This window comes from Puntigrus tetrazona, chromosome 3 (genome assembly GCF_018831695.1).
Source record: "Puntigrus tetrazona isolate hp1 chromosome 3, ASM1883169v1, whole genome shotgun sequence".
NCBI classification, from domain to species: Eukaryota; Metazoa; Chordata; class Actinopteri; order Cypriniformes; family Cyprinidae; genus Puntigrus; species Puntigrus tetrazona.
This window is the reverse complement of record NC_056701.1, coordinates 21959782-21985874: the sequence shown is the minus strand read 5'-3', so window position 1 is coordinate 21985874 and position 26093 is coordinate 21959782. Positions and strand designations below refer to the sequence as shown.

Sequence of the window (26093 nt, the reverse complement as noted above, 5' to 3'; positions counted from 1 at the left end):
CTGAATAAAATCACACAAATAATATTAATATGAATATTAATAATACTAATCTATCTATCTAGCAGCGTACAAAACTCCAGATTTGGGATCTCCAAAAATCCACAAAACTGAGGGACGTCAAAACCTCATTGTGAAAAGCCTCAAAAAGAGAAAAGAAGGATATAATCTCACTGTTGCCTGGGAAAAAACTGATATGCTGTGCAACTGATGCCACAATAGAGCTTCAGGCCAGCGCCTTTGTCTGAGAAGTCTCTGGAATGAAAAAGAACGAGTGTCATTCAAGAGCAGAACGTGTGGCGAAGCGAGGCACGGCCTCAGCCCTCTAATGATGTGTTGAGCAACAAATTTTCTTTTTACCAGCTGTTGTTGCCTTTATCCTTTTATGAATGCGTTTCATGTCTGACTTCATTGGAATAAGTGTGATAAAGGGTGTGACATGAGAAGGATCAGCTGGTGAAACCCACCTGCTGTGCTAAATTACAATGGGTTATATTCAAGGCATCCGAATTATGACTTTCATGCACTGCTATCTATAATCACACAGTTATTAAGGAAAAATATTGGCTTGACACTGAGGAAAATTAGTTACACTGAAAACCAGGGACTGAAGCATGGTGCAGAGCAGTTCATTTGGGATTTAAAGGGAAACTCATTAAAGCCTTGGAGAGCTGGTAAACTCTTACGCAGCCTGCAGCTCAGAAAGATGATGAATGCTTGGGAGGGAATGGCGGTTTCTGAGTTAATCCACCTTAAAAAGCCACTAGCCTGCAGCTCCGTTTGGTAATACAAGTACAAATAAAAATGATGTGCTTGGCCATAAAGAAGATCTATTGATACTGCGCTTTTGAAAAATAGAAAAAAAAAATTAGATATGGATGGACAGCAAGAAAAAAAATCTGTAAGTTAAGAGTTTGGATTAAATATGAATTTAAAACAATAAATAATTGTAATTATATCACCCTCTGCTTTCATTAAATGAGCCCACCTACACAACTGGCTGACCTTAAAGAAATGGTCCACCCAAAAATGATATGATATGATGTGATTTAAAAATAATTCTGTCATAATTTACTCAGAAGAGAAATTCCAAACCTGTACGTAGTACGTCCTGTTTCTTTGATATTAAAAAAAAAAGTTTTGGGTTCAGTAAATGATGACAGAATTTACATTTTTGGGTGAACTATTCCTTTAAGCTAGCTATGAACGCAGACCATCTGTTGCACGCTTTGACACACTTCCACCCTCCCCCAAGCTCTGGGGCCAATGGCCTCTTTCCATCCGGCTTGTCAATTACTTTCTATCTCTATCCAGCTCGACCACCTGACAGACATGCGAGCCCCTTCATCTCCACCCATGTGCCCCCCCCCCCACCCCCTCTGCAGGAAACAGAATATCAGACCCCACAGCTGAGCCACGTGGAGCTATGAATTAGACAACAAGTGTGAGACATGAGCACAGCATGCTCTGCTTCTAATCAGCCAGCAGCAGATATGAGGCAGAGAGATACTCATGAACGTAAACATAATCAGATCAGGAAGTCTATACGTTTAAAACAGAAATTAAAAATGGGTTAAAAATAATTTGTTTTACTTGTAAGCACACACCATACGCAAAAAGAGAGAGACAGAGAGACTTTTTACCCAACATGAAAATAAAATAAACTTTTTCAATTTAATTTGAAAGCATTCGTTCATACTATACTGAAACTGTACCAAACAAATATCAAGTAAAAAAAATACTGCTCTTTAAAAAAAAGCCCCTGAGGATTGTTAAATATAAACGCAACGCTCATGGGGTCCTAAACACACATGCACTGAATGAGCAACGGTGAAGCCCAGCTCTGAGTTAAGTTATTCTTATCCTTGATCTCCCCTCACGTCAGCCGCCATGAAAGAGAGATCACTGAGTGAGACACTTCAGTCAATCCCATTAACCGCCTAAAGTCTCAAAGCAAAGCCTGTGTCATTTTCACAAAGCGCGGAGCCATCCTCGGTGGTCACAAGCCGCCGTCACCATGGCAGCTCCGCTCCACCAGACGACCGTTTAGCAAGGTAATTAGGCATTGCATTCTGGGTAAAACAAATGTTCTACACTTTCAACGTAATTAGCTTAATAAATACGCCACGGGCAGTAAACGGCTCATTCAAAGGTGTGGCGAGCAGGCAGAAAAATGAACTGCGGGACAAAGGGTCACTGAGGAATGGGCTTTCTCAGATAAATCTGTGAGGGGTAAACAAGCTCTCTGTGAATGACCGGGGGCCGGCAGTCTGAGAAAGTCCTGGCCGTTCGCAGGATTAACAAGCATCCTTTCTAACGAGACAGACAACACGTCCTGCGAGTACAAAGAAAGAGTCCAAGTGCTTTAGACAGCACTGTCAGCAGAACAATCAATGCCTCCACTACAGGCCTTAAAGGGACAGTTCATGCAAAAATGTCAATTCTGTCATTATTTACTCGACCTCCAGTTGTTTGGTTAGCAACGTTCTTCAAAATATCTTCTTCCGTGTTCAACGGAATAAAAAAAATAATACAGGTTACAAACAAGTGGAAGCCAAATATATAACTGCATAATTACAATTTTTGAAATTCTAAATTTACCCTTGAAGATTTTTTTTTTAACCTCAAATCCAATATTTTGCTGAATGCGTGAAGGACAAAGAATAAAACAGCCAAAGAAGCATTCATCGGTAATTGTGTCGACAGCGGTTTAGTACAAAACAAGTTCCACGGCAATGAATAAAGACGATTGTAATGTGCACCTGCACGGCGATGAGTGAAGTTAAAGAAAAACATGACCTGAAGTCTACACTGAGCTCTTTGTGTAGTAGTGGTTATCTACTTCAATGTCCAAATTTTACATAAAGCGATGACCCAACGACGTGTATCGAAACAAAATAGTTCAGCATAAAATGAACAAAAATGGTTAAGGGGTGCACCAAGATCATTTTAGCAGCTATTTGTGTAGCTATATACACGCTCTATCTTGTATTTACCAATTAAATAAAACAAAAAATGATAGTAGTTTAATATAATAACACGAATCTGTACTGAAAATCATCTAGGTTGTATTTTCTCATGGTTCATTCTTTTGGAGGATGAGAGTATGTCCCCCAACCTGTCCACGCTGGCATCTGGTTGATTTGGTTAACTTTTCGACCTTTGACATCAACGACAAATGAAATTAAAGGCTATTTAAAAAGCCAATTTACAGTAATCCTCTATCCTAAATACAGTTCATTACGTTTTATTATTCGCATACTTCCTTTTTTGTTATCCGTGATCCTATCATCTAGGGTGATTTATTGAATTCATTAGCCAAAATCAGATTTGAAAAGTATGGCTTAGAATCACATCTGTGCTGCAGATTTGGGCCAACTTCATTGTGCGTGTAGTGTGCGAACGTAGCATTTTTTAGCATGCCAAAAATGTACTTAGTAACCACGGCATGTGACATCTTGCATTTTGCACCATAAGAAAGCCTGGGAGAAGGCCCTGCGCCCAACTCTCAGGTTACCTGGGACCGTGGACAGAAAAGCCAACACGGTGAAGATCTCTAGGTTTTGTATTCAGTGTACGAAACTATGCATATAGTCTGCATAAAACTAAAGATTTCTCAGCGCTCATACCCTCCAGTCAATCAATATCAATTTGTAAAGATAAAAATAACAAACCCAGCAGATTTCTTCCACGTGATTTACACTTAATCAAGCGCCGTGCTGCTCATGTTGAACTAACAAGCTCCTCTTCACACATCCTAAAAAAAAACCTGGCTCTTTTAATCAGAAATTAGAATCCAAACTGTCCACGTTATAAACCACGTTCAATTGGTTAATATAGAGCAAAGTTCAAACTTGCCTAATAGAAAAAAAAAAAAATCATGAGGTGAAAATAAAAATAGGTAAAGCCATCTATATTTAACGCAAAAACACTTAACATAACCTTGAGCTAGCCATTCCTGTCTGGAGCCTTGCGCATTAATCGTCGCGCTGACACTCCACGTGACGACATGAGATAATGCATTTTCAGTATACCAGCAAAACAAAAATGTGACTTTTTAGAAAAACCGCTGCCTTGATTAGACTGTAATGTCACATGCTGATGAAAACTGCCTTGCAAAGTAACGCATGACATGTTAAAGAACAGACGTAGATGGGATCTGATAACTGACAGTGCAAAGATAAATGCATTCATCATAGGGTGAAGTTTAGATATCAGCTGGTGGAAGTCATTGTGTGACACAAAGCCAATCTAAACGCTATGATAACTGACATGAATTACACGCTTTCTCATCACCACCTCCTTCTCGTCATAAGACTGTGACCGCGCAGAACCCTTCCTAAAACACTTGCTGACCTGGTGACCCGATAAGTGACCCCACACACGCCCGTGGAGCTGATGGTTCCTGCTAGTAAGAGTTGATGTTTGAAAGGTTTCACGGTCACCTGACGTCGCTAGGGGCGCCACGCGGCAATTTTGGGTTCCTTGAACCCTAACCGACTGCATCCAGACGATCAAACCCATTAAAGTAACTGACCCGTACAACGTCTTACCTGCAGTTCACACCAAGCGACCTCCACGGTGGTCTCCGTGTCCAAGCCTTTGTAGACCGTCTTAAAGGAGCCCCTTCCGATCTCGATGTTGAATTTCAGAAACCTTCCATCAGGTGAAGTCGCCACAGCTTTAGTCTCCACCTCATCCTTTTCCTCCTGCTCGCGTTTGCTCTCAAACGGGGCTCTCGACAAGACAGCCTTCTTGTGGGCGATTTCTTCGTCCGAGTCCGAGCTGGCGTCGGCCTCCTGCGCGCCGGGCTCCTCGGCGGCCCAGGCGTCATCGGCCGGCCGCGGGTCCGAGTCTTGCGTCTCAGGTGGAGAGCTGGAGACCGGCGACGCGGGAGGAGAAGAGTCCATCTTTTTCTCCTCGTTGGCACTTTCTGACAAAATGTTGTCGGCCGACCACGAAAAAGTTTTCGTCAGAGGCGCGATGCTCTCCTGGTGCTCGACGTCCATGGTGTGGAGTTTGTTAAACCTGTAGGCATTTCTCCTGGAGTTCGCCGAGTGTCTCCTGCGCCTCGGCGGCAGGCGCGCTGGGAAGAACGAGTCCGCGTCAAAACCCGCAGGCAACTTCGGGAAGCCAAGACCTGCCATGTCGACCTCAGCCTGTGACATTGTAGTAGATATCTGTGTAGTTAACATTAGTACCAATCAAGTGCGTTACGTCTCTTTGCGTTCCATAACTACGCGTTTACATTTAGCCCCTCCAAACCATATCAGCAGTTCAAGAAGGAACTTCTCCAAGAGCGCAATGCAGATTAGCGTATAACTATATATATTAAAAAAACAGCAACAACGCGACTGTAAAATAAATGCGAAGAAATATTGCGCAGCAAGTAACTGTAAGTTAATAATTGCAATATGAGGTTCGAGCGCGTCCACGGAGCGCACGCTTTGCCTTCGCTTTCCAAGCGCAAGTGTCTAGTACACTGAGATACTCTGCTGCTCTGGTTGCTCCTCCCCGTGGAAAAACACCTTAGTAATTAGTCCGTGAGGGACCACGGAGAGTCAAGCTACAGTGCAGTCCCTCACGTCTCAGATAAGATTACGGCGGTCTGTTATGGCAAGCTGATAAAACATTTATTAAAATGTAATTATTGTTAGAATGCATAAGTTTTTTGGTTTTTTTTTAAATAAGCTAATTAGTCATTTTTAATAATGACAAGTACCTTTCACTTTCGCAGGGTTCACCCGGATATTAGCGTTTGTTGCCAATCAATCTCAATCTCTTTAATTAATAGTATTTATTTATTATAATACTTTTTTTTATTTAAGCATCTGTAACTGGGTAACAACTAGCAAACATTTGTCATAAAACGTTTAATGAAGCAAAAAAAAATTTATAATAATAAATTATTAAAATGTTAATAATAATAAAAAGTTAATAATTTAAAAAACCCAGACCACTTCACTTTTCTCTTAAGCTGATATGAGCTGAGTTAAGATTGAGTTAAGTTGCTTGTTGCTATCAAGTGACTATTAAAGTAATAAGTACTTGTTAGTAAATTAATAGAAGTGTACTATGAAAATCTAAAATAAAAGCACAAATAAAAAATTCTGTACAACTTTGGTTTTAAGGAATAAATGTTGCAACGTCTTGCCACATGCTATTGCCTCAGTTACTTGGTTTGTCTTTTGCAAGATCCTTACAAAGTCGCTAAGTTAAAGTCAGGGCAGGGAACCCCAGATCTTTGAAATCATGAAGCGGTGAATTCAAGAAACAGCTGCTTCGCTCGAATCCAAAGTATCAAAAGTGAATAAACTGAGCAGATGCAATTATTTCTCCCCGTTTCCCATGAGATTGATTAGTCAGGATCCTTAATGACATTCATGTTATTAGTCAAGCTCAGAACTGCCATTCTGCACCGAGGATGATTCAATCCTGCTGTATTTCATTAGCCTGAAGCACATTCAACAATATAACTATATATGTATTTAGGATAGAGGGGACTAAAATAATTGAATGGGTGTGCGATCAGTCATCCTCTAATCTGAATATTGGGTAGGACGTGTCCCTCTAAATGTAGTCATGACCTCTCGATCATGTTACAGTAAGTAGCTAGCACATAACAGAAACTATTAATAACTGATCAGCTGAGGAGCAGTTTCAGAGTTGCATAAACGGTTGCAGACCTCAGGTGTAATTAAATCCTCTTCACAGCATGTAGATATAAGCTCAGACGTGTGCCACACTTCCACACACATCAGCATCACTCCGGAGAAGACATAACTACGTTGAATTATGGGAGCGCAACATAACACACGACAAACGTTTCTGATGGCTTCCTAATATTATCCCGTTCGCATGCAGCAAGCGTATATCGCATGACAGTCCAAATAAACCGCTCGGTTTCCTCTTTGCTTTGTCTAATGGCAATCGCTGAAACTTTCAGCACCGAGTCATTTATCTCTGAAGCTTCACGGTGGCTATTTTGAGCAGCCTCCGCTTCTCTCGCTGTCAGTGTCCTTGTTATGATGACTTAGTTTCCTAGCAATGAGATGACGCCCAATTAAAGGACATGGACCGATTGTGATCACAGAGAAGCGTGAGGGTCAGCAAGGGTCTAGCCACTCAAGCATCGGTCATCTGTTTCTATCGGCTTAAATACTCAAACATAACTTTAAATGGCCACCGGGGAGGTTTCATCCACAGCAGCAGGTGACTTGACAACAGTGTTTGTGTTCATTTTAGACAACTGCGAGCACTCTGGGGTAACAGAGCATACTTTAACAGTCTTACTTTCATTCTCAGCTTATTCTTTTATTTCTTTCACAGCGCCCCTATTATGGGTTATTAAGGGTTTATGTTTTGGGAGTCCAAAATAACAGGTTTACAAGCATGCAAATATATCAAAATATGCTATATATCAAATATATCAATATATCAAAATATGATACACACCTAGGATGGCTTTGGGATGAGTAAAACATGCCGTAATTTTCATATTTAGCTGAACTATCCCTTTTAAATATCTGAACCGCACAAAAGGTAGTACAATTATTATCTACATCCAAGGAGTACATGGGTTTGTTCCTTCAACGAACTGATTTAGGGGAAAGATTAACATTACATCACTTGCTCAGCAATGGATCCTCCAGTGAATGGGTGCCGTCAGAAAGACTAATAAAAACTTCCCAATCATCCACAAGTAATCCACATGACTCCAGGCCATTGATAAACATCTTGTGAAACACATAGATAATTAAGGCATTTTAACTGTAAACCATTACTTCTGATCAAAATACTAGTACATGATTCCTAATGATTCCTCTAAGTCCACCCCCTCTTGTCTACAGACTCATTTGTTTTGGTCTAGTTGTGCTTATAAACAGTACTCGATCTATGCATAGTTCTCTAATTTCAGACAAGATAGCTTTTTCACTAGAAAAACTAATTTTATGGATAGAGAGGTGTCTTTATGATAGGTTTATGACAAGCAGTTTGTAATCTCTCGAGAAGTCAATTGATAGAGTGGAGGAATGTGGATTACTTGGGGATTATTGTGATCATCCTGACGGCACCCATTCACTCCAACGGCAAAGCAAATAATGTAATGACCAAATCTACTCTAAATTATTACTCATAGATTAGGGGCGAACTTAAAACTAAAACCATTAATGAAAACAATTATTTAAAATATTGTACTGTTTAATTTCAGCTAAATATATACTAATATTTAAATCAGAACAAAAATGCATGCAAAATTACTGGAACTACTGTAAATTACTGCAACTACGTTTCAAAATCAAAATATTAAAAAAAAGTAATTCAAATATATAACTGATAATATACACTGAACGATCGAAGGAAACTGAATGATCGAATGTCTTACAACCATTCTAAAAAAAAAAAATTATTTGTCCAAAAATTATAAAGAAGATACGAATGTGGAGCAGAATGGAGCTACAGATGAGCTTGTATGGAGCAGATATCTCGTTGAGGGTGATACAGCATGTGCCTGAGGCTCTGAACAGCCTCACGTGACACACAAACTCAAAAGAAGCACTTATCAGTGTGAACATATTGCTGCTCCGTGAGCAGCTGGGCCTCCTGGCTCCACTTCGCCCCTCCCCTCGTCAAACTTTTGACGAATCATATTTCTTATTAACAGCTTGTCGGATTGAGAGAGACAACATATATACATCAATAATCATGCAACAGAAGCCGGTCATGTGAGAGAGGTGATGTTATTCTCACGAAATACCGATCAGCTTTCTGCACTCTCTATTTATCTCTGCGCTGGGTCTGTGTGAAGGGCACATGTTCAGAATCAGGTAGATCCTTCAGAAGAATAACAAGCTTCCAGTAAACAACTGGGGACAGTTTAACTAGTTACAAAAAAAAAAAAAGAAATAATAATAATAAATAAAATAAATTTGCCCATTTTTTATAATAAATATTTTATAATTTTTATTACTTGATTAATCACCATGGTAGCTTCAATTTATATATTTATATAATTTATATATATAATTTATTCTTTAAAGAAATGAAATTATCAATTAATCAATTTACTCAAAATTATGCCACAACTGATATAAAAGCTATGCAACTAAAAATAATCCTTAACAACCCCAGTAAGATAATTATTAAGAAAATTATTATTCAGTGAAGAAGGCTGATAAGGTTCAATTTAAAATAGCTCGAGATAAGGTTTCGCAGAGCTTAGGATTCTTAAATACAGTATGTGCAATTTTCCATTATGACATAATTAATCTACACCATCTGTTATGATATGATGAAACCACTAGCCTTCTACGTAACTAACTCTATAACCAACTCGAGAGACGCTTACCAAACTATGCCTGCATACTGTACAAACTAACTAGCTCATATCAGCTCCTAATAATGACATATACTGCCATCTAGGGGAACACAATAGAATATAAAGCACTTCTAATAACAGTTCTGGATGAGTCATGTTGGAAGCAATGGCCAATAAATGAAACCTATCAAATTCAATAACCATTTTTGTTTTATTTTTAAGTTACAGCAGCTAACATAAAAAAGGCAAACCGGGAATGATTCAAATAAATAAGCACGTAATGAAATCATTCCTTTGTGAAAAACACAACAGTTGACACATTCTGCTTTGTGCCATTTAAAGTGGCCACTGGGAAATACGTTCGTTGATAACGCATCGAGAGAGAGTCTCAAACATCCCAACATTCGGCGCCTAAGAGTTGGCCCCCGTCCGAGGGCCTTTCATGATGAAGACCTTCGCCTCATCGTCGATCTCACCCATGACTCTCTCCTGTCTGACTGAGAGAATGGTGTAGCTGACTGATGGAGTAGCGCAGGGGTTAAGGCCATTACCTCCCACAACTAGACATTTAATGACTTATTCATTAATAACTGGCTTCATCCATCTGTAGCGATTAATGGATGGTGGGCAGGTGTTCTTTCAGAAAACTGTAATCATGCCATTTAGAGGCTGAACAAACATATTTAGTTTTCAATTCACTCGAACCGTGATAATAACATTAGCAAAGGTCATGGTGCTAATATTGCTTGTACCAAGCCTTTTCGTGCCATCTTTAATGTACAGTTCAAATATCATGGCACATAACAAGACTACGATTATCATTATTAAACTATACCTTTGATATATCAAGGAATCATACTATCATCAATGTCTGCTGGCAATTCATCTTGGTCATTATGTCTTTACCTTTAAATCATAAGGTAAAATCTTAATACAATTAAAAGTAATAACAATTTTCAAGATGGCTCTGTAAATGTCTAATCATCTAATACCAGGTAAACGGTTTAACTGTAGTAACTAAGAGTCATAGTACGCACATTGACGGCATTTCTTTAATTAAACGTTCAAAAAAAGATGTTCACCACTAACGAAAAGCGGCTGAAGTGTTTTTAATGAAATTATGAAGGATACATAGGCCTATAACAAAGGCTCCGATGGTCAGGCCCGTGATCAAATTGCGGCTCCGCAGCTGTTTCGAGTGCCTCTTCCAGTGCTCCAGCTCCTGCTGTCTTTTAAGGGCCTGTTTCTGAGCAGGAGAGAGAAGTTTCGGCGCTGTGGGGGACGCGTCGCCGCTCTTTCCCTCCATGTTTGTCTCGTGCTCGGTGACGTCACGCGCGCCGCACCAATCAAATCCTCGCTGTGCGGAGACGTCAGAAGCGTCGATGAGAGCGACCAGCAGGTGTCGCTGTGGAGCTATGTTTATGACAGGTGATAAATTAAAACTACTGGGATAAACCTAACATTAAAAATGAACGAATAAACAAATCACATTTTGAAAAAGAAATGAATACATTTATGTAATATGTAATAAAATGAAAGCAAAATAGTTCTGAACTTGTACTTCTCGTTTAACTTATGCATTACAGTACACCTATAATGTGGGTTATTTTCTTATATTTACTAGAAGACTCACATTTTAGTCTGTAAAAAGTCAAACACATTTTTTTTTTATGATTTTGTTTTTAATAATTTTTTCTCGAATTGCTGACCTTGATCAGTAAACTTCAGCATAATATATTGTTGTGTAAATAAAAATAAATCAAATAAAAAAAACTCATATATTTTGAGAAGTCACACTGGTGATTGAAAGCAGATAAATATTTCAAGAAACAATAAACAAAGACAGGACTCAATGAATGAAAATGAAGGCACCATATTTATTTATAATTGCTCACATTTCCTTGATCTATAGTCCATTGGTGATATATTTTCTCTATTTTATATTGATGCACACACTTTTATCTGACACATATGCACTCTTATAATACCAAAACCTTCTCTTTATATTTTTCCTAGATTTATGAAATTACCAGTGTAAAAACTATGCACATATCTGCATAACATTAAATATGCTGTATGTTTTATTTACAGAATATTTATCTCTGTAACTGCCAATTATCTCAAACATTTTTATATAAACAACATATTTAAAATATGTACAGCTTTAGTCTACATCCACAGAGTTCGTTTTCAGCACGCAATGCACATCCATATTTTACTTTACTGCCAAACGTTCCATTGTTCATTATATCGTTGCGTATCTTTACTTGCCCACATAATATTTGCAAGGAAAAAAATGTCAAGCTAACTGGAAAAAAAAAAAATAAAATGTTCCACAGGAACAATTTTGGTGAGTAGCAATAATATACAGTATATTATTCAGTAACATGAACAAGTATGTGCTCTTTATGTATAATACCTTTAAAACAATAGTTGCAAGTTATTTATTATTAAGGACTCCACGGCCGTCTCATCTCAAATATAACATTTTGACAAACTAGACATTTTCTTTCTTTTTTTTTTATAAGATCTATTTGATCGTATCGGCAGAATCCCTTTGTCTTTTTTATCCTCTTGATTTCGGCAGTACCAGAAACACAGATTGCGTTGAACAACGGAGCGGTTTCGAGGTGCAGATCCTATTCGTGTTCGGCTTCGATTGACCGGGACGTTCGAAATCCAATCAGCAGACAGAAAAGAGTCAGTAACTCTGTTCATGAGATGGCGCGGACGAGCGCGTTCTCTTCCTTTCATGTGGTTTGGAAGAGCTCTTTGAACTCGTTGAGAATGAGCTCCACGATCTGGTTCTGGAAGACCATGTGCATGGTGATGTTAGACTCCTCCTGTGGTCTCAGCAATGTCGGCCCGAACACGATGGCCATACTTTGGACAGACATGCGGTTCAGCTCACCGTGTTCAATGACTCTGTGGGACAGATGAGCGCACAGTCAGAACTGCTCTCCAGTGAAGAGACCGAGGATGCATTTAGCACTTCTACAGATCTTCTTCAATGACCCGATCACCGTTCATACCCAAGACAAACGGAAGGAACAAAAAGCAAAGAGGGCCATCGTACTACACTGAAACTAAATGAAAATAGGTCCATACTTGCGAAGATGTCTGAAGAGAAACTCCATGGTGTCGTGGTTGGGCAAAGGCAGGTTTCTCACAAGATCTCGAATATACGACACTTTCTGGCTGTAGTCACTCATTTCTAGAAAACATGAAATTCTTGAGCTCTTAAACACGCGTGAATGAGGTTTTGGAAATTAAGCGGTGTATTGTTTTCGTAGATACTCCCTACGGTTTCCATAACCATAAAAAAAAATCAAGTGGAATCATGAATCATTCATTTCAGAGTGCGTGATGCATTGCATCATTTAGTAAAAACGTAAGAAAATCACATTGCTGTCCAAATAAATAAACATCAATAGTTCTTATGTCAAAAATATAATACTTTTAATACCTATTTTTGGTTTTTTAAATTTTAAAAGGCATATTCCACCCATAAAATCTCATTTACTCGCTATCAAGTTGTTCCAAACCTGTATGAGTTTCTTTTTTTAGTGAACACAAAATATGATCATTTGAAGAATGTTTGTAAACGAGGATGCAGGTAGCCACTGGAAAAAAAAAAAAAAATGGACTGAAACTAAAATCATTGGCTACCAGAAATTGTTTGGTTGTCAACATTCTACAAAATATCTTTAAATTGTGCTCAAAAGAAAAAAGAAGAACTTGTAAGGGTTTGAAACGACTGAGAGAATAAATGGCAAATGATTTACAGTTTTGAGGTGAACGAAAAAAACGCACTGATTTTGTTCTCGGGACAGAACAGAAACACTCACGAATGGCAGCGATGAACCGATCAAAAAAGCTGAAGGGGAAAAGAGGCTCAGGAAGCTCCCGCAGGAAAAGCTTCAGAGCTCCTGTGATCACATGGATCTCTTCCCACTGACCGTCCTCCAGATCCAGATGCTCTTCTACAGAGAGAAAGGAACATACAGTTTTATATAGCCAATAAAACACTTGCATGTGTGATTTTCACAGCAGCAACCACTAATATTAACACTATTTATATGTTTAGAGCTTTTTACCATTCAAACAGCAAAAACAAACTATAAGCTCTTTTAATTTCAACTTTACCATGATCAGCTTTATAGCGCAGCTTCTGGATGACAGCCAGGTTCCCGCTCACTCTGTAGATTCCATCTATTTTCAGACCTGCACCAGGTAAACAGAATCTGACACTTTAGATAACTTTTCTTACGAACTAGTAAACGGACACCAAAGTGAACGCGTACCCCTTTTCTCAACAGATCTGATGCATTTTTCCACAAACTTGGGCACGGTTGTGTTTTCCCGATGACAGAGGGTGTCCAGGTGGCAGCCAAACACGTTCTCTGTAAACAACGAGAAACCGAAAGTCGATAGGATTCACTGTGAATATAATCCACAAGACTTTGAACGAGGGTCTTCGATATTTATGGACTGCACTTAAATCACAGCGACATTAACCTTTAATGTAGCCCTTCTCTTTGACTGACTGCAGGGTGGGCGGCCGCTGGAGGAACTTGCGCAGCTTGGTGCGAACACGGCCCTGCTCGATGTCTATGCTACTTGAAGAACTCAGTCTTGTTGCTGGGAGAAGGATGTATAAAAACACAAAAATGCTGAATGAAACGATTAGCGAGAGCAATGTGCTTGATGTGCGTCCGATTCGGTTACTGACGTTCACTCTTCCTCTCTTTATCTGCAGGCGACGGAGATTTTTCCGGGATATCTTCCGCTTCGTCCTCCGAGTAGTGGCCGTGGTCCTGCTGTGAGAGACCGCGAGATGATATTAAGAGCGAACGCGGTTTCGTGTTTTGCCGTTACGCCGTTTGTGTCACTCACCAGCCCTCTGATGGTGTCCAGAATGATCTTGTGCCAGTCGTGTATGATGCTGTCTGTGTCGTACTGTATCAGATACTCAGAGCCGTGACGTGTCTTGAGCTGCTCAGTGACATGGAAAGTATTGCAGGTAAAAAAAAAAATAAAAAATACGAACTGATATATGCTAACGAGAAAATCTCTGAGGGCAAAGCCAACAATTACTGGTATCAATCCATGTCAAGGTAATAAATATTCAAATATTTGTGCATAAGATAACATCAGCTTCACCACTCCCTTAACTGCAACACATGTTGCTACTAGTGCTGGAGTCCTGGCAGCATTTGTGTTATATTGCCAAAACAAAAGGTCACCGGTAACGCTTGCCAACGACTAAAACGATCGCAGCGGAGCATATGTGAACTCAGAAACAAATTCAGTCTTAATTCCTGGAAAAGCAATGTAATAAGTCCTTTCTTTATTTATTTTGACTGTACCGAGTCACCGTGCTCACCTCCAGAACATTCTTCTTGCTTGATTTTTCTTTAGACGCCCATGATAAAGTCGCTCCTTTCAGTTCCACTGTGTACTCTGGGACGATCTGATTGCTCTTGGTCTGCGGGAGTCAACCACAGGCCATCAGTTTATTTTAAATTTGTTGTCTTTAGTAGACTTCATTGACACGTACAACTGTATGCAATTTCTCAAAATCCATGTTGTACATACATATACATATACACACATATACATCTATACACACACACACACACACATACATACATATTGACTAATATGAGAACTCTGTCCCACTCTCCTTCAGTTTATTTCAAACTGATATGTTAACGGTCTTTTATACATCCCAAATTACATAGTAAACTTACAGACATCCCAGCAGGTGTAAATTTAGGGTCTTTGTGGAAAGTGAGTATGCCATCATGGAGAACGGTCCACGACTGCGCCCAGTTCTTCCTGAAAAAGACAACAGCAGCCATTTCAGAGTAGAGACACCTGTTAAAACACTTTAAAGATCAAAGACCTTTCTAATCTTACCCTATTCTCAGAATATGAGGAACATATAAAAGGGAAACTACCATTAGCTAAAAGTGCAAGTTTTCCAAATCATGATTTTCAAGGTAACTGCAGGTGATTAAAAAGCTAATAATAAAAACAAATAGAAAAAAATGTAATGCAATGCAATTAAGTTATAAAATTAAATATGTATATGTGTTGAAAAACCTGTGAATACCGTCACATTATTAATATATTTACTTAAAATCTCAAGAGGTAAACGTTTTACATTAAATGGGTTTGTCTGACCAGAAAGTATGGGAATCCCTGCAGTAAAAACTAGACAGATGACTAATTTACATGCTTTTGTCTATTAATGCTCCAAGTATGACTGTACCGTTTAACCACAGATAAACGTTGTCAAATTAACGCCCCACCTGAGCCTTTTTCCATTCTCAGCCACTTTGGTCTTGTTGAGAATCCCAGCCTTCTCCAGTGATGACTGATGAACGCAAAAGACAAGTGGTCGAATGTTAGAGGGATTTATTTTAAGAAAATAAATAAACACGCACACACACACACACACACACACACATAATTTAAAAATAAAAGAGACAAACAAAAATGACAAATAAATAGAGATGAGTGATGTAAATGCAACAAAAAAAAAAAAATTAGAATTAAAACGAGTTAGTGCAGGTTTGTTGGTAGAATGTTAAATGAACGATGGAACAGCATGCCACAAAACAACACTATACACAGCTACTGATGAAAGAAATGCATTTTTAAAATGAAGCAAAATTAGTTTCCAGTCACTGGACAACAAACAGCGATGTTAGTTTTCATCCAACGCATGGAATGTTAGTTTTGGAGCCCAATGCAGACAACAGGCCCTTATAAACAAGCTCAGGACGCACATGATGAGAATGGGAATCTGTGCTGTGACTGGACAGGTTCCTCCGCCGCATTAACTTTTTATCCTTGAGAAAGGGAACAAAACCTTGGGTTCTCACCAATTCTTGGACTCCTTTTCATTTTTGTAGAGCAAATCGCATTACATTGCATATTTTCTGATAAACAGCTAGTTAATCTGTACATTATAAAAACCTGATAAAGGCAGGAAATCGTCTAGTTGAGACTTGAAAACACCTTTTTATTACCGTGACCTTAAACATCGGTTTATAATTAGTTTTAGCTGATGCGTGAAAAAGCATTCGATTAGGGGATCTTGACATGAATGAGAACAAAATGACAATAAAATAAGAATGAGACTGTTACACACGAATGAGTTTTGGTGAGCGAAATGACATGAGCTAAACGCTCCACTGAGGCCTGGAAATAACAGAGGTCATGTTACATACGTAATGCTGAGATTCTGGTGAATTCCCTGAACTTGATGCATCACTGGCATTGTCAGAGGCGATCCGCCTGTGTGAGGGGGAAAATTTCTGCAGGAGGAAAACAAGAGAGAGAGAAATGAATGAATATTAGCTGGCGGAAAATGGTGAGGTGGTACCAGATGTTTCCTTCCTTTCTGTTGCGGTCACTGTTGTAAAAATAGATGAGAATGTTCTCTCTCGTGTGAGATATTCCATCGAGAGGGCATCGCTTCACACGATTTTACTGAAACCGTTTGGTTTAGGTCTAGCTCTCGCTGACCTCTATAAGGGTTCACTAGTCAAATAAGTGATAATGATTTACAAGGAACGGGGACCTGAAACTCACCAGGTCTTCCTGAGATGCGCTGAACTGGGATTGTCTCCAGTTGTTCAAAACAGGTTGAGCGTCTTGGTCTGTCCCGTTTCCATTGATCGGCTGACCCGGCGGGACTGAAGCCTTTACACAGAGTCAGTGAAGGTCTTATGAGTTTATACAGAGTTCGAGTGACACATGCAATTGTAAAAAATGCAAAAATATTTTTGACCAAAAACGAAATACAGAAACTTAAACGTCCAAACAAAATCATGAACAGACCTCTGGAAGGGTCCACTGACATTTAGATCCATCTTTTAAGTAGTAATACATCTTCCCCTTTTCATCCTTAGACTGGATCCACTGCGTTAGGGAGACGAAAATATTACTTTTGGTTTATGCATCAAGCGATTCATTTGAAAGAATCAAATAAGCATATGCAATGTGGAAAATGTAAACCTACCACAGAACAACTTTTTTGTAAATTACTTGCCTCTAGCATGCTTATTTATTAAATATGTTGGTTATTTTGATTTCACTTTTAGCTTGCAATAAGACAGTAGCAACCCCAGCTACTTTTTAAACATGCTGCAGAAAATGTCTGCAGATCATTATGTGTGGAGCTGATCTGATTAATAAACAACGTCCTCGTTTTTATTGCGTTGCACACAATTGCAGAATCATAAAGTCACCATCAGGGGGCACTAATACATACAAAACCCATAGCTGTAATTCTGCTAAATCTGTGTTGACATATACAAAATCAAAGAGGGCTCTTACATATACTAATGATATATTGCTTTAATAACAACAACCGAAAAAGTTGATTGAGGATTACACTTTGCGCTATTAAAACAAAAGTGATACTGAATAAATAAAACATTATTTTAGGACCTTAATCAAGCGTCTTTTTAGGTTTTCTTCCGTGTCTTTTACCAGCATGGTGTAAGATCATTGTAGTACATTCATTAGTACTCCTTGTGTATCTTTGTGTGTGTGTCTGTGTGTGTGTGTGTGTGTGTTGTGATGAACTTTCATTACCTGTTCATGTGTGAGTTCATTCGTGTAGACAGATTTTCCATCTGCCCCTACAGAGTGAGTCCAGCCCACAGGGACGTCTTTATGCATGTCCACAACAGCCCTGGGGATGATGGCACGCTTGATTTGGGGCAACTGAAAATCCTTAGGGAGCTGAATAGAAATATGGGAATCCTCACGCTGATTTGTTGGGTAGTCCTCCTCTGGAAGAGGTGGCTGTGAAAGCAAACAGTGCACAAAAAAAATGTAATTCAATTATACTGTTGTTACTTTACTAATCTAATCTTTTTAGATAAAGTGTGGAGAGGCAGGTGAAATCTCACCGGCCCGTTTGGCTCCTTGCCATGACTGTGTGCCTTATCTGTAGAAGACGGAGGAGGGAATGGCTCCGGGGCAGTCCAAGAGGTTTGCTTCAAAGCGTGATTATAATAGTAATGTCTGCCGGTGGTCTCATCCAAAAGCTGCTCCCAGTCAGAGCCCAGCGAGTGTGCGGAGGACGGGGTGGACACAGGTACCGGGGAGGTCACAGACTCCATACCTGCTCCCGCCGGGGGGCTGCGCGGATCAGACCAACTGCTCTGTCCTGTGGCAGGGTGGTAGTAGTACTCTTTACCGCTGTCGTGGTCAGTATGGACCTGCCATCCGGCCGAGTTGGGTGGGGAGCTGGAGTCCGGAGCAGGACTGAGACAGATGCCGGGCGACGAGCAAGATGAAGTAGAGGAGTTTGAAGGGCGAGAAACGGTCTTCTTCAGGTCAGTAACGTTGGCGTACACTGCTGTGGTGGGGTCATTCTCTGTCTGATGAGACAAAAAAAAAAAAAAAAAAGATCATGTTGTGGGGTATAAATGGAAGCTTCCACAGAAATAAATTTCATACAAAGATCACCATCTGATGACCCTCAAGGTCAAAACATTATAACAAATTAAATTTAAGTGCTTTAAATATTTATCAAGCACTGTATATTATTAGTGCTGTATATTATTTACATGAGTGTGTACTGTGTATTTTATTATGTGTATATATATATATATATATATATATATATATATATATATATATATATATATATATATATATATATATATATATATATACACACACACAAATGTTTACATTAAATATAGATATATAAAAGATAAATGTTTACGTATATAGATATATAAATATAATATTATAAATATATAAAAGTACATACACATGTAAATGCTTTCAAATATATACTGAATGTGTGTGATTTTACACACACACACACACACACACACACACAATAAATATACACAGCACACACATACACAAATACATATTTTGGATGCAAAAAATTGTGATTAAGTGTTTGAGAGCACTAGTTAATTAAATTAAAGATGAAATTTCACTTGTTAAAAAAAAAAAAAAAAAAAAAAAAAAACACCTTTCTAAATCAAAATAATCATTTCTGTCAGAAAAGGGTGCTATGCGCTAATTTGTAAAGCTCTAAAATAACTTAGTTTGACCGGTTCAACCAATTTTGCAGCAAATACCATAAAGTGCAATGCTTTCATTTCATTGGACTTCTGGATTTCTGTTATGTAAGTACTGACAACCAAGTAAATATTAAGCTTTAAATGGACACATACAATTAAACGGACCACATCACAGGGAGCATGGCACTGACATGACATCCAGTCAAAGTGAGGAGTGTATCTGTCTGTGTCTCATGCAAGAACTTCCATTATTCATCTGAACAAAGGTCTATAGAAACCTGATGAAATCAAAGAGCTATGGGAAGAGAATCCTGCTGGAACCGCTCCCTCGATTCAGGAAAACACAAGGACGTTTATGTGGAATCAAATATCTTGCCAGCTTTCATCTTCAGGCCTTCACTCTTTGTCCCGTTATAGAGTTCTTCGGTGGAATTTTAATAAACTAGAACAGGTCTCTTCACTTAATTGGAAAGTTTGCCCAAAACATTAAAAAAAATAAATAATCTTGCTTAAAACATATTTAAAAGTTAAGAATACAAATAATACAAGAATACAGATTGATAAAGTCACCAGTTGTTTATAAAGCACACCCTGGACATTCTGCATGCAAACTCCTCTAGTTAAAAATAACTGAATTAGTGTTTCAACCATCATGAAGGTGTCATAATTTCATTTGCGTTAGAACTATCGCGGCACGGTCACAAAAAGCAGGCCAGAAGACTGGATCCCTGCGCATCTGAGGAAGTTCGTCGAAAAGTTGTGAATAACACGAACAACAGATCGTCCTAATGAAAAGGCCAAGTGAAAGTTTCTCTAGATACCACGTTCTTCCAAAATGAGGAAGCATCCAGATAATGTGTTTTCCACAGCGCACTCTCTGGGGAAGGGAAGCCGAGATCAAAACACCACGGGCAGAGGCAGAGGTTTCCGCTGCACAATCTACATTTGAGAGAGGAGCCTGACACACAATAATCTGTGTAGCATGCATCAGCTAAAAAAAAAGAACCCAAGCACATCACAATCATCTAAAATTAATCAAATCGGCTTAATGCAGCAAACAGAACAACTTCATTTTAAAAGTTTATTTAAGGTTTAAAAACAATTCTCTCTCCGTAAATATATTACGATAATGTGTAGATTTCAAGTGCTTTAAATAAACGGCATTTTTAATACGTTTTCGGTTCACTAAAACCATGCAGAGTACAAATAAGCTACGTGAGCTCTCAAGGTCAGAAAACATTTTTAAAATAATAGTCAAACAGCACCCCACGGCGTTTGGTAGGGTTTCAAGAAAAAAAAAAAATAAAAAAATCTCCCAGATCAAACGTATCAGATTTGCATTAACTGCAGATAGGCCATATTGCAATTCAAAATCTCTTATACAGGATCTATAAATGCATGACCTATTAACAAACAATTTATTGATGATTCATTTCAAGACTGTGGAAAGCTTTTGAGTAAAGCAAACAATAGCAGGGTAATCTGACAAGCACTGATGGACTTAGTCCTCGATAACCTATCTGTCACAGCATTCCCACAAACCCCAGTCTCAGCCTGACAATGCTACCTTGTTTACCGCTTACCTTACGAAACCTCAGAAAGGTCTGCAGCCTCGGCATAAGCGCACGGCGAGCCTTAAGAATCACCTCTTTTACTTCCATCCGAGCAGTCTGATAAAAGCTAATATCATTAAAAGAAAAAAAACAAACAAACAAAAAAAACACAAGAGCAGGAGTCCCGTCAAAACTTAACTATTGCGTTCTGACCACATATGGTTCCACATGAAAGGAGCGAAAGTTTCAAAACTCCAGAAGATCCGGTGAACTACAACGCAGCTCCTGTTCTGGCTAACGGTACAGTACCAGCTGACATACAGTAAGCACAGGGAATCACGGATATTGGGAATTTACAAAAAAAAAAAATAAAAATCAGGCTTTAGGGAAGGGGTACATCAGATTATTTGAGAGGAAGGCTATAGGAGATCTCCTGAGGGTCCAGCACGTATATATGTGTGCGCAAAACACGAAGCTCAACTGGGAACACAAACTAACTGGCGTGGGTGGAGGGACTCACGTTAAACGATCATTTCCTCTTGAGGTGGAGTAATGCTAATTAAAATAAACAAACATAATCATTGGCTCGGTAAACATCCTGCGATCTGTCAAAAAAGGTTACACGGAACAACAAGCAAGAACTTGAAGTAAAACCGAAGACTTTAAGGTTATCGCTTTTAGCTTAATGCAATAACCTTTGGTGTACGAAAAAGTCCCATCAGTCGAATATAGGAAGTAGCGCTTGCAAACTTAAATCACAAATGTCATCTCTCTCCTTACTTCCTTTTTCCTGCTGAACAAGCTGTGCGCGAAGAACTGGGTGAACTCTAGTGTAACCAAATCAAGCGGCACGTCTAGATTAAAAGGCCAAAGCTTTGCGATTCAAATAAAACCTCAAAAGCTCTTTTAGAAACGCACCTGATTGCACTTTAAAGGTGACCCAGCGTGCCGATCGGTATTTCATACAATGGAAACGTATTGCAATTAGGCTTGGGAGGTTTAAAAAGAAAACACAACAGGTACAGTCTCGCTCAAATCATTGTTATTAAGCATATTTTAGGGATGTTCTAAACCCCCAAATTAAATTAAACTCAGGCAAGCAACGTATATGAATTTTTAATCGAAAAAGTTCTACCAGCACTGGTGTCAAGGAAACTGCATATGAGTTTCATGCCATCTCGTTTCAACTTAACACACGGACACACAGACCAAAAAAGCGCTGCCCAACAAATGAAGCCGTGTCCAGAGCTGACTTCGTGTTTTAAAAAAAAAATTATTTCAAAAACTTTGTTTGAAACCATTTCGAAATAACAATCAATCAAAACCCTTAGGGTAATTCAAATAGTTTTCATTTCAACCCACGAACTACAGTAAACTGCCAAAAATTTATGCACACTATGCTGTTTGATCAATCATTTACATGGCCCATAGTTTCAAAAGTCTTATGGCGTGCCATTCCAGAGTATTCTGACCCCATTCCTGATCTCTGAATTTACAGACAGTTCTTCCTTATTCAACGCAAACAATAACAGAAACCAGGAACACTTAAACCAGTGTTGCACAAACAAACCACTTAGGTTTAAAAGTATATCTAAATGAGTCTGATTAAAATGTTAAAATATTTGCATTAAACTAGATGCCACAAATATTAGTGATTCAGAAGGTTGATCGTGGGTCAAAATATGGTCTAATGTTTTGAAGACATCATGCTAAATTTAAACATCTGCATGCATCTCACAGGTTTTGGCTTAATTATATTGTAATTGTACAACAGTCATATGAAAAGAGGCAGAATTTATAAATTTGAATTGTAAATCACAAATAAAAAGTGCAGGGAAATAGTCGGAAAGGTCTGCATGCAGTTTAATCAGATAAGTCCTTATTCAAGAAACTCCACTATACTGAGAGGTCAAGACGGTCTTAAATAATTTGATGCTCAAATTAATCATTTAAATGATAGATTTACCTCAAATGCAAAACACAATAAATCATGGGCCGTATTTATGAAGCATGCTAAAAGTAGTTTGTAATTTACTGATTTAGGACAAAATCTTAAAAATAGTGGGCATGTCCCACCATTTTTACTACAGTGTTTTAGTGCTAAAACTAGTTTCTAAATTTGCTAACTTTAAATTTGTCTTACTATCAGCCCTGATTATTCTACTCTTAATTAAAATGCTTTTTACACACACACACACACATTATATATACACACACATTTATTGGTTTGTTTTTTTACGAGAACCATACAGGCTGACAATTATGTGAATATGGCCCTCTGCAGTATTTCTATGAATAAACCTCTGACAGCGACTCCTCTCAGCCAATCACGGTGTACGTAATTAGTAAGCGCGCTGACATCATTCATAGCTCAACCCGCCCATACTCTTAAGACTTCTCTCTATTCCTTAGTAACAGTTTGTCTTAACAGCTTTGTGGTTATAAGCGAAAAATCTTAGCTGAAAACTTTTACGTGAATTTAGGAATGGTAAGATAAAATGTTTTATGAATACAGGCCCTGGTCTAGAGCACACAAAAGCTCTTCTGTAACCAAGTAAGGTTTAATATTAATGTTAATATATTTCAAGTTCAAAGGAGAAATTATTACAATATTATTACTCACAAAAATATAAACGTCAACCTGGAATTCAACAGTTTTAGTTACATTATTGTTGTAGTATTTAAAATGAATATGATACTGATTATCCTGTTTAAAAAATAAAATATAATAACTACACTGTATGGCAATCATTAACAGCAAACTTAAGAGCTATAATGAACCTTGACATAATGGTAAAACAAGGTGTGGACATTAAGTTCACTTTATATTTAGATCTGTCAATTTTTAATTTTAGGAAAAACAAACAGCTGATCTCCTAGCCTGGTCAGGCTGGTTGGTTGGTTAGCCTGCTGTAGCAATGCTGAGAGATCATCTTAAATAAAAGTAGGCTAGGTCAGTAAAAAGAGTTTGGACTGGTCTAAGCTCGTTTTTTTCAATCACTGTTATAAGTTACATTACAGGTGCAACCAAATGTGTCGGTATTAAGCGACCTGTAAAGCTGCTCAGAAACAATACCGCGAAACGAGCAATACAAATAAAACCGGATTGGTACATAATTCCCCATAAACACAGACTATTCCCGCTTAACGTCGCGGGGTCCAGTAAACGCTCTTATAAACCGCATAAAAACCGCGCTATTCGTCAAAAGCCGATTTTAAAAAAGTAAACGTATTCGTGATATTACCTGTCTTTGATTTCCGCTGGACGTCTCGCGCGAATCTCACCTGTTCCGCCTCAGAAGAGAGTCGAGTACGCCTCTCTGAAGCGGCTCCAGTGCAGGTAAACTAGGGAGCGGCAACCCACCTCGCTTTCTTTGTTTTAACCCTTTCTCTCCCAATCGCGCGGCGTTTCGTGGTTCTCGGGGGGCGAAAGCGAAGAGCGTGAACCGAAAGCGGTGTACCCTTTGTAACTGTATCCCTCCGTTTAGCTCTTGCCGTCTGTCACGCTCAGGGACGGGGCAAGGGGACACGTGAACTTGTTTGGGTTTAAAGCACTGAAATTAGATTTGGAGGCCTTCGGGAAGAACTCCTCCTTTGTTTTGTAAACGTGCTAGTGGCTGAGAGGCATTTTCTCAGGATCGGGCCAGCTGTCCTACCTTCGCCTGGTTGTTGCCAGTAGACAAAAAGAGGTAGAATTACAGTGGCTTAAAGGCATGTAATAGTGACTCGGTAAAATTCTGCTCATAGTGATCGAAAGATTCGTGAAGTGTAGCCTCTGCGAACTATGCAGCGGCCTGAAGTCATCCGAGAACGTGAAGATGTATTTGAAGTTTAATACAGCGCTGGTTTTGTGAGAAACATCTGTCTGCAGCAGACTAACAATGGCTCTGAAACCTGATACAGGTGCACGGAGATCTCTACTCCCACTGAGCCTCTCCCCTTCACTTCCAAACTAACTCCTAGCTGTTCCCAAACAAGAGTGCAACTGCACAGATCCTCCTTGCATCCGCGAGGCCTGCGGAGTCGGCTGCGGTCGTCCAGTTCTTTTAACATTTAAACAAGACAAAATAACGTGATGTTGGCAAACATCATGTGTCGGTAAAAGTATAAGGGAGCGGGAAGATGTGTAAACCACTAGATTCCCTGGTACTCTGTTATGAAACAATCACTTTACTGTAGAAAGCTATTTCTGTACGAAAAAAATTTAATCGGTCTCTCTCCTCCCACAGAGTTTCAATGGCTTTATGACAAACAATTTGAATTACCAATGTAGCAGAGAATGAGGCGATTTGAAAATCTCTCTCTCGGTTTTATTTCTCTTACTCCCTGGCTTTCTGACGAATTTCAAGCTTCAGGATCATGAAACCGAGAAGCTGAAAACATCTGTGCTAACAATAGTAGGCTTGGAGCCACAACAAGAAGCCTGACTCGGATCCTGAGATCTGTGCTGACAGGGTCCCAGGAGATCAACGCGTTCCCCTTTGAAGTGTACATGCAATATAAACTTCCTTCTCAAAACAAATAACACGATTAAAAAAAAATGTAGTCACACATTAGGCCTATATTTCAGGTTTGAATTTGATTGAAAACCTTTCATGCTAGATGCGAGCGTTTCTATTCTGTATTCTTTTAAGAGACGGTTGACACAAAAGAAAATCTAACCCTGCCGTGACATGCCCTGTAGCTTTTATCAATTGAACTCTATGGCACAGTGTGTGCAAACCTCTAAAAATTTGGTCACACGCACAAAAGGGATGGGCGCCCTGATGACCTGTGAGGCACGGGCAAGTGTGCATTACAAACATAGAGAACGCTAATTAAAACAGAACTGGATTTTTATGTTTTCTTTGGATACAGTTTGAAGGCGATCGTGCTGTTATGTACACATGGTTTCTCGATGTGTTTCATAGGCTAAAACGCACGCTTCTCCACACTATATCCTTCCTTTGCTGTAGGAAAAGCTGTAATGTCCTGTTCTGATGTCACGTAGGAGGGCGTTTATTGTTAAGCGGCTCTCCTTTATTTCCTATTGTTTCCAGTGCTTTATTTCATGTGGCTCCAGAATCAGCCGAGTAACTACTTCTTGACTTCACGGCTGTCTGTAAACTCTGTTGGTGAAAGTAGAAGACGCGACAACGTGTGCAAGTCTCGGTT

The 26093-nt window shown here is 39.0% G+C and overlaps 4 protein-coding genes across 8 annotated transcripts in view; 1 reads left to right on the top strand and 3 right to left on the bottom strand.

Moving 5' to 3' along the window:
- wnk4b (WNK lysine deficient protein kinase 4b) overlaps positions 1-9366 on the bottom strand; it is a 49403-nt gene extending 40037 nt beyond the window's left edge. For both annotated transcript variants that reach the window (XR_006248300.1, XM_043229362.1), the window contains exon 1: positions 4551-9366. Coding sequence is in view for 1 of the 2 variants with exons in the window: in XM_043229362.1 (XP_043085297.1) it covers positions 4551-5192 (642 nt within the window). In the remaining variant the exon portion in view is untranslated. The remainder of the gene's footprint in view (positions 1-4550) is intronic.
- Positions 9367-9508: 142 nt separating this feature from the next.
- On the bottom strand, positions 9509-10640 carry LOC122331845 (cytochrome c oxidase assembly factor 3 homolog, mitochondrial). Its single transcript, XM_043229386.1, has 2 exons — positions 10448-10640; positions 9509-9834 (listed from the first exon to the last, which is right to left on the bottom strand). The coding sequence occupies exons 1-2, from the start codon at positions 10620-10622 to the stop codon at positions 9728-9730; spliced, it is 282 nt and encodes a 93-aa protein (XP_043085321.1). The 5' UTR covers positions 10623-10640; the 3' UTR covers positions 9509-9727.
- A 533-nt stretch (positions 10641-11173) lies between these two features.
- The window catches only part of arhgap27l (Rho GTPase activating protein 27, like), a 23395-nt gene continuing 8475 nt past the window's right edge, over positions 11174-26093 (bottom strand). The window contains exons 1-18 of one of the 4 annotated variants that reach the window (XM_043234002.1): positions 20970-21345; positions 18250-18723; positions 17930-18142; positions 17171-17251; positions 16922-17032; positions 16558-16644; positions 16114-16176; positions 15634-15698; positions 15070-15157; positions 14703-14804; positions 14213-14311; positions 14049-14136; positions 13835-13957; positions 13621-13719; positions 13463-13540; positions 13165-13299; positions 12425-12530; positions 11174-12241 (exon numbers count right to left, since the gene is read on the bottom strand). In XM_043234002.1, the coding sequence (XP_043089937.1) occupies positions 12067-12241; positions 12425-12530; positions 13165-13299; positions 13463-13540; positions 13621-13719; positions 13835-13957; positions 14049-14136; positions 14213-14311; positions 14703-14804; positions 15070-15157; positions 15634-15698; positions 16114-16176; positions 16558-16644; positions 16922-17032; positions 17171-17251; positions 17930-18142; positions 18250-18723; positions 20970-21047 (2265 nt within the window). In that variant the 5' untranslated portion in view covers positions 21048-21345 and the 3' untranslated portion in view covers positions 11174-12066. Of the gene's footprint in view, positions 12242-12424; positions 12531-13164; positions 13300-13462; positions 13541-13620; positions 13720-13834; positions 13958-14048; positions 14137-14212; positions 14312-14702; positions 14805-15069; positions 15158-15633; positions 15699-16113; positions 16177-16557; positions 16645-16921; positions 17033-17170; positions 17252-17929; positions 18143-18249; positions 18724-20969; positions 21346-26093 lie in introns of those variants that run through there. The other 3 variants (XM_043234000.1, XM_043233999.1, XM_043234001.1) reach the window with 3 other exon arrangements.
- LOC122340147 (interferon kappa-like) overlaps positions 24191-26093 on the top strand; it is a 15909-nt gene continuing 14006 nt past the window's right edge. Inside the window, exon 1 of the mRNA XM_043234003.1 lies at positions 24191-24279. The gene's annotated coding sequence lies outside the window, so the exon portion shown is untranslated. The remainder of the gene's footprint in view (positions 24280-26093) is intronic.

Coding starts and splice junctions, on each gene's coding strand:
- LOC122331845 (XM_043229386.1), bottom strand. CDS start 10,622: ATGGAGGGAAAGAGCGGCGACGCGTCCCCCACAGCGCCGAAACTTCTC. Junction 9,835..10,447: donor AGCCTTTGTTATAGGCCTAT/GTATCCTTCATA, acceptor CTACTCCATCAG/TCAGCTACACCATTCTCTCA.